Source organism: Anopheles gambiae, chromosome 2 (genome assembly GCF_943734735.2).
Source record: "Anopheles gambiae chromosome 2, idAnoGambNW_F1_1, whole genome shotgun sequence".
Taxonomy (NCBI): domain Eukaryota; kingdom Metazoa; phylum Arthropoda; class Insecta; order Diptera; family Culicidae; genus Anopheles; species Anopheles gambiae.
In genome coordinates, this window is record NC_064601.1 from 30,336,278 (window position 1) to 30,352,771 (window position 16,494).

A 16,494-nucleotide genomic window follows, 5' to 3' on the forward strand; every position below is an offset into this window, starting at 1 on the left:
TGCCTGCCGAAACCGTTCACTTTCCGTTACGGTGTGCTGGAGTGCACAATCAAACATAATATTATATCCCGATTACAGTTGACCTCACGGTGCCTTGCACAACCCGTCCGTCTCGAAGGTAAAACGAAAGCGAACGGCAAGCAAACGTAGTCCAGCTGAGCTGAGGTTTCGGCTGAGATAACGTGGACACCGTGGACGCTAAGAAAAATGTCAAGATTTATGAATCATGAGTGCGGTTTAGCTCCGTAAAACTAGCAACAAAAAGAGGACCAAGCTTTCCTTGCACGGGAAGAAGAGGGGAATAGGGAAGCCGATCGTAAATAGTGTTCCGCTTCCCGGCATTCGCAGTAGCTCAGTGGGAAACTCAAATATTGTCCATTCCAAGGTATGCAGGGCTGCTGCTCAACCACTGAAACGTCTTCCAAGCAATGGGCTGACGTATGGTGGGCTAACCGGTGGGCAAAAAGTCAACAACCCATCCGTCATCCGTCGGCCAACCAACCCGCCCAGGCTGCAGCTGCTGCTGGTTTCGGTGGATGTGGTGTCAATTGATGCCGTACATTTAGCCGTTCTTGGCCACAAAGTAAGAGGGATGATGTTTTTTTACTTCTTTTTCTCTCTCCGTGTGTTTTACACGGGTAAGGGATTCGAGCAGTGTTTTCACTTGGCCGGGACACTCGGGCTTCCCGGTTGTTTTTTTTTTTATACATGACGGTGTTTGTTTTCTTGTCGGCTCGATTTATCCCTCGTCCTGGGACTAACTTGTCACTTTTGCCATCCGTCAAACGATGTGTATCGCGCCAGCATGCGCGTATGTGTGTGTGTGTGTTCTGTTGATGTCCAATGTGAAACTGTTTGCCATCTTCGAGGGGCATATAAAAAAGGCTTAACTTCCGAGTACCAACGTCCTGCCCCTGGATGGTTATCCTCCGCGTCCTGGGCATGGTTGTTTGATGAGCATACGAACTATGTCGTAAACGAATTTGTGATTTATTGTCGTTTAAGCTGTTAAAGTCGTGGGCGCGTTATTTGCTTACGGAAGGCTTTGTTTGTTCGCTGAGTTTGGGATCGATTACTTTTAACAAGAGAGGAATTAAATTGTAACATTTGTAAGCAACCAAAGCATTGCCACAAAGGGAAGCTACGCTACGAGCCCAGTAATACTAACACGAACAACTGAATTAAAAAAGCAAAGCTTTTCATTTCAACAATCGATATGGTGGGAAGTGATGATGAAAGCCAGATTGATGCTTTAAATGTTCGCGGAAAAGCTTCAAATAGATCGTTGTATTTTCAATGCGCAATCATCCTGGTGCTGTCGGTCATGGTGCAATAGAAAATGTGTGTGTGTGTTTTTTTTTTTTAATTTCTGCTACCCTTGTTTTGAGGGCTCTTCACAAAATTGTCTGATGTTAATAAGGGTCACCAAAGGCAACATGTCATTCATCGGCATCCGCTTATTATTATTTACGCACATTCATTCTACTCCAACCTTTCTCTCTTTTTTTTTGTTATCGTTGCAAACATATTAAAGGGACGGTGATAGCACAAAAGGGATATTTATGCACTGCTGATGGTGGTGTATGGTCCCGTTTTGGAGGGTTTTTTTTGCCTTCCTCTCACTGCTTATTCCACACCCGCAAAGGTGACGAGGGATAGGCATTAATCATACATTTAATTGAATTTTATGACCGAAATTAATGAAACCGTATTCGAACTTTTGCCCGACCCTCCCACGCGTGACACATTCCGACCGGCAAACGGCAAAGTTGACGAAGAAGATCCTCTGCTCACCCTCGAATTGCCGATGTACCTGCGTCCAGGAGCTAGCGCACACACAAAAAAAAACCCCTACTCCCCTCCCCCATGGAGCCCTCCCCTCCTCCTCTCCGTCCCCAAAACCACGCACTAAAGGTTTTTGGCTTTGTAACGAACGTGCCATGACACGGGGATCAGCAGAGCCCAGCCCATATACACACACACAAAAAATGCCAGTCGTGAAGGATACGCCGAACCTTTTTCTGCAGGGAACGTAATTTCCTTTCTCCGTTTTTGGAGCAAAAATTCTCTCAGCCTCATTTCCGCGGTCCAGAGACGGATGGTGGTGCCGTTTTTGTGGCTTAATAAATCATCCCTCCGCATGCGGCCGCTTGAGTGATGCTTGACGCGCAAAGATAATCTGCAGACCCAGTTTCGAAAGAAAGAGACATTTCAGCTTCGTTCGCACCGACCCACCGTACCCGCCTGTCGCGTCTCGGTACACGAACGGATACTGCTGCTTTAAAAGGCACGCCCACCCGTCCCTCCAGTGCTGCGGCCGAACGTGAGCATGAAATGAGAAACGGTCGCCATCGTAAAAGAGTTGAAGTGGCTGGCGGAAGTGATCCCTTTCTGCTAAGTCAAGCGGCGTGCGGCGTTAACACATCGCTTGTTCCCTTCCCGTGAAACCGGAACCAAAAGTGGCAATGATTATCAATGCCGGTTAGGAAGCGGGGGTGTAGCAGGGTAAGAGCGAGGAGAAAGAGAGAGAGAGAGAGAGAGAGAGAGAGAGAAATGTAGCAATGAAGTGGGACACCGTGCACACAAAAACAACAAGCCCCCCGACGGTGACAAAATGACAAATTGTCTTTGTAACTTGTAGCGGAATTAAATGAGTGACTGAAGACAACAGCAAAGGCGCACTGTTTGACATGATGTTATCAAGTATCGTACCGGTGTGTGGGTGTGTGTTGGTGCGTTTTTTTCCTTTTTTTTTTCTTTTGGCAAGAGCCTTGCTTTTACGATGGCGCTATGTTTGATTTTGAAAGTGTGGCAAGAAAACGAAGAGTTTTAATCCGTTTGAATGCAGCAATTAAAGCTTAAGAATGATTGAATTAGCTTTTGACTGCATTTTAAGACAAAAAAAATCATCACAACAATATTTACGCTACCTTCATTCATCACACTGATCAGTGTGTGCCGTCCGTCGTGCAGTGAATATAAGCTGTGGGTTTTGGAATTGGAAGGTTTTAATTTAGTTTTACCTTTAAAGCTACATCGCTTCAGTGTAAGTTGGGGGAAGTAAATGTGAATCGAACAAAAATATTGTGTCTTACAGGGTTTCTCTAGCTAGCTCAACATCGGAAACGAACAATTCAATACCGTTAAATACATTTCAACAATGGAAACAAAACCAATTTCAACAAAAATGGAAACTTGAATGATCTATCATTGGTTGCTCGGTATACGCACGATATTCATTTGACAAGATTGAATAGGGATTTTACGGATTAGAAATGAAGCTTACAGTGTTGAGCTGGCTAGAGAAACACTGTATTTAATGTAAATATTCTAGGCATCCATTTTTTTTGTTTTCTTATGGAGTATAAATCATATAACGTTCGAAAACAATTAGTTAAATGTAGCACTGAAGCATAACATTGTAATTTAAAATTATTGTGATCAAAACAAACCTAGTTAACAGGTTGTTGCATTGTTCGAAATTTACTTATTAATAGGCTTGGCTCATTAAATATCTATTGAACCTATTGAACTAATCGGATGCATATTTGTGGATTGAAAACACATAGTTGACACAGCTGAATACAGTACATCTAGATAATTAACGAAAGCGACTGCATCGAATCAGTTACTCGGTGGAAAAACGTCTATGCAAAACAGATTGGGTAGTTAGTTCGGTGAAACTAACCGTTCAAGCGAAATTTCCCCCAAAAAGTGCCAATTTGCTGATGCGTTCGGTGGAACATGTGTGTGTGTGTCAACCTTTTGAAACAAAACTCGCATTGTCAAACGGAACATTGCCACACACCGATGGTAAAGTTTTACTCCGAACGCTGTCGTCGAAATCAGTAGCCAGTAGCTAACACAGCCTTCCAAGTGCCACTCTCGGTTGCATAAACGTGTGCGAGTAACCGGCTTGCCACACACTTGACACACATACACACGCCCAATGGTATGGGAAAATCGGCTGCAGTGAGCACAACAAAAGAGGATCATGCCTGGCGCCTCGCTGACCTCCCGGTTTCTGCACGCGCCCGCTCCGGCAATCACACCCAGTCTGCAATGATAGCGACCGAGTCGCCCCGAGTCCCCGAAGCTAAGGCAGTGTGCGTAAATAATTCATGAGCAATATTTTTTCATAAGGATCAATATTGTTCTGATTGGATTTTCGAGCTCGCTGTGCGACTGAGCGAAAGAGCGGAATGGGAAGTGTCCCAGGCAAAGGGGCATGTACGGGGAAGAGTGCCAGCGACAACCCCGGGCCACGGGCTGGAAGCACCGGGACAACCGTGCGCCGAGACCGTCATCATCGAGATTATTTGAGAGTAAATGGAAAGATTCCGGAAATTGACAAAATATTTCCAACCGTTGTTTATTGATTTCGGATCCACCGCGGGGCGAAAGGAATGGCACGATGGGGCCACCGGGGCTTTTGGCTTTTGGGGGATTATGAAACGATGTACTTACCGGGATTGGATGCAGATGTGCCGGACGTGTGCACGATGGTTACGGCTAGATATCGCTGTCGATGCAAGAGGTGACACGCTAAACGGCACGATATGAATAATTACCGCGTGCGCTTGGCCGCAGTGAGCACGCGGGAATTGACTGATTGGTAAAGATTGCTTCATGCAAACACACACACAAACAGGGCGGGCTGAGCTTATTGGGAGGGTTGTTTGATTGAATGATTGTTTCGTAGAACGGGCTGGATATATTGCACACGATTGCTGTCTATCGCTGTCGTTCATTGCATGGCACATCGCATGATGCTATGTAAGTGAATTCAATCATCTGTACGCTTTGTTCAATGTTGTCAAATTAGAAGCCAACGTGCAAGAGTATCGAAGCTGGAATTTAATATGCAAAAGACCACGTCCTGTTCGGTTCGCTTTGAGTCTGGGCCATCCGAAGATGGACGCAATGTGTAGCTTGGGACTTTTGCAAGCTATCCACTGTGTGTTGGTTGGTAATCGTTTCGTTACAACATGCTTTTAGCTTTGCCGTACTGTAGCAGCATTAATGCCTACATTACACTGTTTTCCAGGTCAGTTTCTAATGTAAACGGCATTATTTAACCTTCACGAGAGGCGTTATTTAACAGACCAGCTCTCATAAATAATGACAACTGTTGAAACACATCTTGCAAGATTTGAATAATACTGTTCACTGTTGAAAATTGAGCCGTAAAACAGTGTAATGCTCACATAAAAAACCAACCACAAAATATCATTTCGACAAGCTTCAATCTTGCCCAGCGTGTCTTCAGCTCCGTTCCACAAACCGTCGAACGTTTCATCTGACTGACAACTCATCAAAGCAGGGAAACCTGTCCCCCGTGCGATGATGCACCGTTTTGTAAACATCTCCAGAGCACTGCGCCGATCGCTGCGTTCCACGGGCCAATCATATATTGGATGAGCGTTTTTGGAGCGTGAAAGCCCGAACCGTCGCAACTAGGGCATCTTTAGTGGACCTTTGTTTGCTTTGCCGTTCCTGCGATGATCTTCGTGTGCATGTGAACAGGTCAAGAGGGTGGAGGGGGAGGGGTAGCTGAAAGTCCCATCGGCTGTGCGTGTAAGGGCACACTGATTGGATATGAGTGTGCTAGCCGTGCTGTGCTGATGCCTTCTCAAGCCAACCCTAGGACGGTGATGGACGCTTCACTTGCGACGGAAAATTCAAAGCAAACAGAGCTTCAAAGGCGTCCGTCTCGGTGTGCTTTCCGCAGGCCGATGATGATGATGATGATGATGATGAACCGTTCTACAAAGGATGCAGAAGAGTCTTTGGAGGAAGTGAAATCATTCTCCCCCGTCGTCGTCGGGAATCCAGTGAGAATGCGCCCGAATGCCGCGTTCCGTGCGTATAATTCTCGGCGGTTCGGGAGGTATACTTCTGGTAGCCTGTTGTTTTGCTACGAAAACAAACCTTCAAAATAATCAATGAAAAACCGTCTCACCTGGGGCGAGATCGCTGGGATCAGGTTATTGTTTTCCCTTCCTTATTGCGTTTGTGGGAATCTCTTTTTGTTTCACTCCCGATCGGAACGCGGAAGAAAGAATTGGCTTGAGATAAATAGGACTAGCATTCGCTGCACAAACACACACACACACACACACACACACACGCACACACACACACACACACACACACACTCACATAGATACATACAGCAAAACGAATTTAAGGTACACAGTGCCTACTGGTGAATGAGGAATTCGAAAATAAAAGAGATAAGGTATGGATTTTCTTAAAGTCTGTCGGTTGAAACGTTGGCCTGGATGGAAGCCGGAAAAGCAATTTACGCGCTAAATTATAACAAACTTTTCTAAAGCCCTAATCCCTACGCCATGTGCTGTGGTGATGCGGAAGTCCCTGCGGTGCCTGTCGGCCGGGAGGCTTAGTGCCAGTGAAGTAGAAAGTTGGTACAATCTTGCCAAAACCGACTTCGTGTGAGAACTCGATTTGTAAGATTAGTTTCTGTGTCAGCACCTCCGGGAGTCCGGAAGTGTTCTGTACACCTTATAAGGTTTTGCAGTTATAATTGACATGATGGGAAGCGCTCGGGAGCCTGGAGAGTTTCAAACAAGCTTTACGAATTGGATAGTATTTATTTTGAAATGTTTTTTTTTTCTTTCTTCATTACAATGTTTGTAGAGTATGGCTACACTCCTATACTTGCTTTCCTTATACTCGAAGAGCAAACATGGCCGCTGCAGTGCCCCAAACCTGCCAACCGGTAATGAAACCAGTGTTCACTGCGACACGAACACATTTCATGCACCTGTGGAGTGAGAAAGGGTCTACTTCATCCACCCTAAAAGGGGTTGATTGGGTCAGCTACACCTTACTACAGCGACTGCACATGGGGGAAAAGTGGGGATTCCTTTTTGTCCCGCCCCAGTACCGTCCCACCACAACACTGTCCCTTTGAAGGCAGCATGGTTGCAGCACGTGGTCGAATTACGCCGAGATCTCGGTGACTGTGTCAGTCATGGAATATTCAAATGCTGAGCGAACGACACAATTAGTTCAACATGGTCTGAATTTTAATGAGTCAAAACGGTGTCACCAGTGTTACCGAGCCCCAGGGACCTGGGGCTTGCATTAGCAACGGAAACATGGGGAAGTGGTAGTGGTACTGTAAGAATCTTTCTAGTTTATGCTAGCAAACGAACGATCCCAATATTCGATTGCGCTGGTGTTGGTGTGTAGCATGGTAGAACAAAAGTATCAATTCCACCGGGCTATGTTTACAAAGTATTGTTAATTAACTCCCTTTACCTTTGGGTTGTTTGGCGGCTCGTATTCACTCTTTTGAAAAGTGTTATTTATTTATCGTTTATTAGCAACGGGGTGCATTTGACTCCGGAAAACGGATACATTTTTAAGATAATTGGATCATTTGAATGGATACTATTTCCTATTTTTTATGTTATGCTTTTTCAAAGCATTAGTAAATTAAATCAACAAAAAAGGTCATTTTCAGGGGCAAAAACTCTTTTTGATGAGTTTATACCAAATGACTATCTTTATTTGTTACTGTTTCACATACGTTACTTATCTAATGTATTTCGTTATCCGCTTATGACATCAGTCATTATTATTAAATTTATCTCAAGTCTAGCTATATTTACTATAGAATGATTATCACCACAGCAACAACACCATAAACCACACTGTCATAGACATTCTGACCATAATACGGCACGATTCGACTGTGTGTCCTTTGGCGCCGGTTAGAATGCAGCTTCAATAGTGAGATTTTTACGCCCGCTGATTGTATTATGCCAGTGACAGTGGCTCATAATCGTCTTAAGTCTGTTTATTATGCGCTGGCTGTTCGGGTGGGCAGCTTGAATATTTCGCTGACACAGAGTGACACGAGTACCCTCACTCTGTATCCCTGCGCGAGGTAAGCGTTCTGGGAGCGGACACTCTGAATGACCCTTCAAAAAATGGAAAATGCTTTCGGACGGCAGATCCGTAACGAAGTACGCGGGCTCCAACATGGGGCCGGTTCTCTCTTGAGACGGCTTCAGATTGTTTTGTGTTTTGTGCCGGGCGGTAAACCACCGGCGGTTGAATAAGAGTTGGCTTTAGGGTAAGCATGTTTTCCGCTTTTGCGGGCGGTTAACATAGCGTACATAAGGGCACGGTTGGAAAATTTGGTAATCAACAAGGTATTTGTTTGGTTTTGTTTTCGTTGCTTGAAGGGTCACAATGCAACGAGTTGTATGTATGCACAATATATCCAACGATATACACGGTCAAAGCCAAAAAGTAGGAAAATCAGCTACATTAAATTATATTTCTCATCCTTTGTGTGGAATTCTGCTTCTGAGAGTGTCGTTCAACGTCAAGGGTTTCTTTTTTATTTTTGAAGCGATAGATGAAATTTCAACGAAATTCAACTCGTACTTCAACTTCAACTTTAACAACATGCCTGTCATGGGTTCAAGCCTTGCATTGACCGTTCACCCCATACGTAGGTCTGACTATCCTGCTGTGTTATCCGTAAGTCACTGAAATTCAAGCCCAGTGGTGTGGCACAGGTAGGCCTTGACCGACAACGGTTGTTGTGCCAAAGAAGAGAAAAATGAAATTTCTCATTTTCATGCCTCACTTAAAGGCACCCGTTCCTGATTGTTTACCTGTACATGGCATTTTCCTATTTATAATACAAACAAATATCGTTTAACTGTATGAATCATGACTAACGTTCGGTTCTCATGACTAATCATGACTAACGCGCCGCATCGGTTCTCTTTGTGTAACTATACTCACTAATGCAATTAAAGTTCACGGAAGAGGTTTGTGAATATTAAATGACGTGTGTTAATCCTCACAAATATAGGCTATCGTTTGTCTTTAAAACCCCCCACCGAAGGTCATCAATTGAAAATTAATCTCTACCTGTGCACGCAAACGTACATAACCTTCTCGATTTTAATCACTGAATCCAACCGAATGCTTCCACAGTTTCGAGCCTCACTAGCTAAGGGGGAAAGTTTTGACCGCTTTCGGCACACAAAAGCATTATCTCAACTCATCGAGCCGATCCCAGAGAAGCGAGCATCCCTCCTAGCCCCCTATACGACATGTGTGAAAACCAACAGCTCATCGTAGCTGAATAATTAATTCTTCATTTATTCTCGCCACGTTACTTGTTCGCTTTTCCTGCTTTTAGAAGGCGGCTTGATCAACCCGGCGGCTTATATGTTTCTCCCCCGCAACCAATGCGCAACGATATCCAGCGTGCGGCATGCACTCCATTCCACGATCCATGCATGCAAATTAATCCCTCTCATACTCACACACACACTCACACTCATATTGAGAATCTCATCAGAGAGGGAATGGTGGGGTAGACATACATTAAGCTCAATCTTAAGCAGGCACAGTCTTCCGATCGCTTGCGGCACTAAAAACATGATTGATTAAATGGGACGGAAGCATGCATAGTTAATGGCTGCATGTATGAATAAGACATGAAATGACTAATTATCCAACAGGTATTATTTGTTCTGATCGCTGTGTGCGTCACGTGCCTTGAGTGTTGGTGGTGCACTTTTAGCAAAAGTTTTTTGGATTAAAGCCAAGAAACGGTATTGCTTCTATCTTGAGCAACGCGAATTGAGCATGTCTTCAAAAATACATTCGCAATAGTGCGTATTAAAAGTGAAGTATAATGTTGCGCGACAGGGTCAAACGGGTCCGAAACCGTAATGCCATGACAGGTAATGCAATAAACGACTGTTGCGCGTTGAATAAATAAACGGCTCTGTCCCCGACCCTCGAGGTATCGGGTCGCACCATTTTGTGCTCATATTCCCTGGCTGGCGGGGGTCATGGAATGGAATAAAATATTTTTATTGCATGCATGATTAAAAACGTCGGTAATGCTACATTAATAATATCACCGTTACAGCGTCAGCAGCATCATTCGCAGCGCACGAATGTTAGCGCAGGTAAAAGCCGGTGGGAAAAAGTTTGCCCTTTTGCCACAGTCCCGCAAGCATTGTCAGCAGAAAGCTCTCCCACCCCTCCTCATTCGGGCATGACTCGGTTTTAGATTGAAAAATCGTGTTCTAACGATGGAAAAATATTTTCCCTCACTTGCTTCCACACTTTTCAAACCGACCCCGTGTCTGTGGAACGGGGTTTTGCCGCGTTGATTTTGGGGCACAACATTTTCTTTTATTTCTTCCCTCTCTCCCCTCCCCTCCCACTTTAAACACCTACCAACCCCAACCATCCAGGGGTTTAAATACACGGCCAGCCACATCATGCGAGGTGGCGAAACTTTCGTCCATCGTTCGCCAATGCCAAACCGAAAACGAACCGGCGGAAAAATAGAGCGAAAAAGTCAAGAAAACGCCCCATTTTCTGGAGACGCTGGTTCTGCACGACAAACGGAAGGAGAGAAAGGGCAGCATTTTCATCTCACCCATAGTGCTGTCGGTTCGAAAACTTGTTTCGAAACATGCTGCTGGCGTATTATTGTTGGTTCGCCCGGTTTGCTGCTCCTGCTGCTGCTTGTTTCGTTCTCGCGACTGTTACAGTCACTCACATTCGATGATTTATGACCGCTTAACGAGTATCACGCACGAGCGAGCACCTCCCTGGCAGCGTCGTTTGGGCCCCAAACGGCCCCCCTCAACCTTGGCAAGGGTGCGCCTTCGGGAGGAAAGGGGGTAGGGATGCCTAACCCACTAACACATTGACTTGTCCTGACTGGAGCCGCATTTTTCCGCAATTTCCTTCCCGCAGCCGGTTTCGAGCGGCGCGCTGTTTGTGTATTCTCGGTGGTGCAATATTTTTCACACCCATCCACCCATCGCCTCCCCAACCGCAAAGGAAGGTGGAACGATGCGCGAGAACAGCGGACGGCTCGGTTCTCGGTGGCTCGGAATGGCATGTCGTACGGACATCCGTGTATGCTTCTCCCTGCATCCCGACCGTTTGACCATGACACTCGATTCTTAATAGTGTGTCTCAGCTTCACTAGCGGATGGCTCTTGCCACCATTGAATACAAACACACACACACACACATGTGTAGAAGAGGATTCGCAGAAGGGCACAAAGTCGTTTTCCCACACACACACAGCTGTGCTGTACATCAATTTCGGAAAGTTTTATTTGTTCCTGTGCCACTGGTGCAACGCTGTTGTCCTTTCGATTGGTGCCACTGGGCGGACGGGAAGCGTAACCCGTTCTCGTGCACCCTCCCTACCCTTAGACAGCTACATGTGTTTTGGGGCGAGCTAGTTTACACCATAAGCCGGCACAACCGCTGCCAGCAGCTTTTGGGGTTAGTAGTTCGGCGAAACTTGCAAACCAACTGCATCCAACTCCCTCCGTTATGGTTGGGGGCCTCTGACCAACTGTCCCACAAGCATCGCTTACATCCAATTTCGAGCGAAGCTGATGGGAACGCTCAAGCAAACAGACGAGCTTGCCGTGCTGTTTGCGCAATATGCACGCTACACAGCGCTGCTGGTAGTTTTCGGTATTTAGCTGACGTTGTGGCATTTAAAGCAAATATTTGAGAAACATGTAAACTTTCGCCTGTGTCTGAACCTGTCCGAAATTGTTTCGCGGTGGAAGCCGGTTGTTCCCCCTTCCATCCGTCCAATTTGGCATTTATGAAGCTGCCGATTATCTGTCAACATCGATATACTGTACTGAACCGTGTGCTGGGCATGAATTGGCCTTTGCGTAAGGCCTTTGCCGCGAAGCGCAGCAAGAACATGCAGCAGGCAACGCCGTTCCCTAAACGCCGCGTTCCGGTGAGCCGCGAAAACTCTGCCGTGCCCAAGTATTTGCACAACGATTAATCGTGGGAAAAAATGATGAATCATCATATTTCATCTTTTTTGGCGCTCCCGCTACCATCGTTTAACGATCAAAACTGCCAGTCTTTATCAAGCAACGTAGCACCATCATACACGATTGACTGTTCGGTAGGGCGTTAGCCGCCGACGTTCGCTTCCGTCGTTCTATTGAAGCAACCAATTGACCGGGGAGAGGGGTGGAAGGGAATGGTTGGAGAGGTGCTAAACCCCTCAAGGACCCCATTTTCACACAAACGCACACGTAGTACACACACTGGCAGAGGCATAGAAGCAGCCTCGTTGCGCATATCTATAGACACAACCCGGCAGCCTATTTACCCGCCAGAACAAACTGCCTGCCACAATTTACGTCTCCGGACGCTAACCAACCATGACGTGTACTTCATTGACGTCCCATTTTGCCGGTGTTTCTTTGCCCTTCCGCGGCCATTCCTTCAAGCTTCGCTTTGATCGCTTTGCCTTGTCATTATTAATTATGAATATACGATTACGTTTGCTTTTATGCTTCGCGAAATATCGCACGCGCGAGACCCTGTCCTTGTCCTTTATCGTCTAAAGACATCGTACGTCACGGGACGCGCGGGAGGGACTGGGGAAAAGTTCTAGCAGGAACCACGTCACTACCTGATGGTATTATGGTTTTGCTAGGTGCTTTGTGCGTTTGTGTGGGACATTGACCAAGGTACCATACATCTAGACGATGGTAAGGATGGTTCGTATTCATCATCTAGGGTAGGGCAGTGGTTTTGTGGTTTGTTTGCGTCAATCCATGTGAATTAGACGGTGTTCTTTGTGTAGAAGGAAAAAGCGAAGATAACGTTCATGTAAGATCAGGTCACACAGAAACTGTTCAGAAGAAATGCAGCAGAATTTGCTAATGAGTTAGCCCTACGAACATTGACTATAGTTTTTTGGGGACGATATCAAAGTTCTCCATTCTGGGTAGCATTTTCGACAAAACGGAATAAAAAAAACAAATACCACCACCACCAGCTGCTGCCGCAGACTCTATCCGAACACACCTTTCCATGTTCGTACGCCATTCGAACGATATGGTGCGAAACGTACCGGAACCAATGTTATCCATCATTCAATAAAATTTTCACACCATTAACGAGTTAAGCATTGGATGTGGCGACTCTTTCCAATCACACACACACACACGTATACATACCCTACGAAGGCAACAAGTAGCCCATCGGAATGCTGCTAGGTGCCAAACGGCCAACAAACAATGCCGCCCCACATTCGACTTTGTCGAGCTCACGCGAGGAACTTTGACAGCCCGGTCGGCCAGCCGATAGATGCTCGGTAGGTTCAAACCAAAATCGATGCTCTTGGGTATGAATTTTCACTCAATCACTCAGCCCGTCAACATGGGGTGTGGGGTTTGTTTTTTTTCTTCTTCTGCTCTCCCTTTCCGCATATCCTACACGACTCGCACACTTGTTGAATAGCATTTTCACCTTACATGTGCCACCGAGCGGTGATGGGCAATTGGTCGACCCTGCTGCGGGCATTGTAAGTGTACAAGAATTGATGATAAAATAGTTTTGATGTTGTTCGTTAAGGAAGGGTAAGGGAGATGACTATGGAATCGTATTCTATGGCTAATTCCGGTTCCAATTTCAATACGCAGTGCAAATAACTGTCCAGGAAGCCTCAAAGTAATCACATAGCTGGTGCAATGCATTAGGAATATAATACATTAGGTGTTTGACTTAGGGTGGCCGCCACTGTATCAATAGAAATTGTTCAATTCGTGGGGGATTAAGACTTGCCCAAAATGCTTTAAAACTTGATTTTAAATCAAATAAATCGTTTTTTTTTACAATACGCAACACACATGGAAGATATAGGATTGGATTTTCCAAGAAGTGGTCGATGGCGAGGAACGGTAATGCTGGATTTTTCTACGCTGTTCAGCATTGTAAGTTTAATCCCCATTAAACTTTATCAAGTGTGTGTCTAACGCAGCTCAAGCCTTCAATGATAGATCATTCGAGTAACCATTGATATTATTGAATAGTGTTTTATGGGTTTGCAGTGTTTGTTTTTGTTGATGAACTAGTTTGAAATACTCTGTAAACCCATGTGATTGTAAGTACCTGTATGGGATTTTGACTACTAACTTTATGAAGACATTTGATGAGTTATTCATAAGTCCAAATGTTATTCGTGTTTTAATTTACTACGAAAAAATACTCAATAAATCACGACTCTTATATAAAACTTTGAGAAATCAACAAAGAAATCGATTCTTAAAAATCCAACGTACGTATCTTCCATTTAAATAGTCTGACAACTTCAAAGACGAACATTCTTACATTCTTAGCTTCAGCTATCTGCACAAATTACGAAGCATAGTCACATCCAGTAAAAGCACGTCAATGTAAAAGCTGACTGGTCGTAATCCAACCATGCAAGAAGCACACCATCCAGCTCCGGTACAAACTAATTGATAAGACATTAAACCATTCCCGAGAGTGTAATGTTCAAACGAAGCACCCAAACGCACACTCATTCCTGCTCCTCCTGTCCCAAAATTCCGACTCCTGCAGTGTGTGTGTGTGTGTGTGATTCGCGCAGTGCTACGAAACCGGATCCATTCCTAATGAGAATAAATTTGCCTAACAATAGGAGCTGGTTCTGGGGTGTGCTGGTGATATCGTACACCAGTAACCCGGCCCGTTTTCCACTACACAACTCGTGCTTCGACCCTTCAACTCCACCGTCAGAACACATCCTCCAAGAAAGTGGGAATGTGTGGCATTAGAAATGCGAACTCGCGTCCCTTAGAACCAGTCGAACACACCAGTGGTTTGGGCGAGTTTTTGAGCTCTGCTTTTCAGCTCTGCTCCCGCTCCATAATCGGTGACTGCTGCCACCGTGGAGGAAGGTGTCACATGTAGAAACATTACCGCAGCAAGCAGTATGCAGCCTCCGCTAGGAAACGCTGGAACGTTTCCCCACCCCTTAGCGGGGATGGGTTTCGGACGTGTTTTTGCTTGCAGTGTGCCACACCCAAACCCGGGCAAATACGTGGGCCAACTTTAGCGGTGCTGGTTCGCTCACAAACCGGTCGGTTCATCGAACATGCTCCGAATCGGAAACGGGACCGCCTGGGGAAAGCGGAGCGAGTGGAACCGGGAAAGAAATTAACGACTAGTCCGATGGCAGCTGCATGGCACTGTATGGCACTGCATCCAGCATTTGGGTTTTCTGCCATCCGCGCGCTCCGAAGCGCTGATGCATAAATTGGTGGATTATGCATGGAATAAATAATTATCCGCAGCGGCATTGGCATATCCTGCGAGCCCGTTTTTCTGTTAATTCGACACTGAAACTCCCTCCCCTTTAAAAGAGGGGCGGGGGTATAATTGTGGGTGAATGCTGGGTGGAGGAATACATGCACACGAGCTTAGATGAAAGATGTGTGCTACTGTGGCCGCCGCGCCAAAAGCATTATTCACATCGTGTACGTGGGTGTGTGTGTGTGTGTGTGTATGTATATATGTGTGTGTGTATGTGTGTGTGAAAGTAATGAAACGAGCATGTTGTTTATGATCCCTTCTTTTTTTCCGTTCCTGGAAACACCAGTATGGCGTGCCAAGCGCGTGCACTAGCAATTTGATTTAATTACCCCGTGTTTCCTCCCTCTCGCTTCGTGTGCCGTTTGCGTGCCAGTTCGTTGACCGATGCCCGTTGCCACCCCAGCCCGCCCACCCGGATTTGGCACGCCAGTTGTATACGCCACCAAAAAGTACTCGCCATGATTAACATTGTTGCGGTTGGGAGCTTGGAGGTTGAGTAGGTGCAAATGCATTCGGCCCGCCGGGGATAGGCACTGCGCACTGCGAGCAGCTGGACCCAATTGGGTGCTAATGATCGGTTTGATGCTGGAGGGAGGTTGAAAATTAATTGCGCAAAGGTTGGATGCGTACGTTTGGTTTTACCTGTTGAACTTCTTGCTAGCTCGCTTTTGGTTCGCTTTTTGGTTGGAGGCGATTTGTTTGAACGGCATTAATCTGCTCTCAGCGTTTCAGGTGAGGGAAGTCATTCATTTTTACCTCTGTTCAATAATAATTTCACCACACAGGCACGATACTATCGACTGTGTAGCTAACAAATTTCCGCATTCGATCATCAAACAACTGATACCATTCGCTTTACCTATCTTCCCTTTCCTTTTCTCGTTCTAGGGGTGGACCTGGCCTAAGATGGGGAGCGTGCTACTCACGGCTGTGTTCATAGCGTTACAATTTGCTACCGGCCTGGCCAACCCTGACTCCAAGCGTTTATATGACGACCTGCTGAGCAACTACAACCGACTGATACGGCCCGTGGGCAACAACTCCGATCGTCTGACAGTCAAGATGGGTCTACGGCTCTCCCAGTTGATTGATGTGGTAAGCACAGCCGGCCGGCGTGCTACCGCGCCTGGGCCACACCATTTTGGGAGGGGTGTTCGTTTCCTGCCTTTCTTCCTGCCTCTTTTTTGTTTTGCTTTGTGTTTTTTTCTTCTTCGGCTTTGTTACATTCTACGTGAGAGGAAGCACCAAAAAGGCACCAAACAATTCATTCCATCCTTGCGCCACACGTTGGGGCGAGAGAAATGGGCGACAGCACCA

The 16,494-nt window shown here is 45.9% G+C and overlaps 1 protein-coding gene across 3 annotated transcripts in view; it reads left to right on the forward strand.

Moving 5' to 3' along the window:
* The window catches only part of LOC1272986 (acetylcholine receptor subunit alpha-like 1), a 91,506-nt gene that overhangs the window by 46,223 nt on the left and 28,789 nt on the right, over nt 1–16,494 (forward strand). For all 3 annotated transcript variants that reach the window (XM_061646966.1, XM_061646965.1, XM_061646964.1), the window contains exon 3: nt 16,066–16,272. In XM_061646966.1, coding sequence (XP_061502950.1) covers nt 16,084–16,272 — 189 coding nt within the window. In that variant the 5' untranslated portion in view covers nt 16,066–16,083. The remainder of the gene's footprint in view (nt 1–16,065; nt 16,273–16,494) is intronic.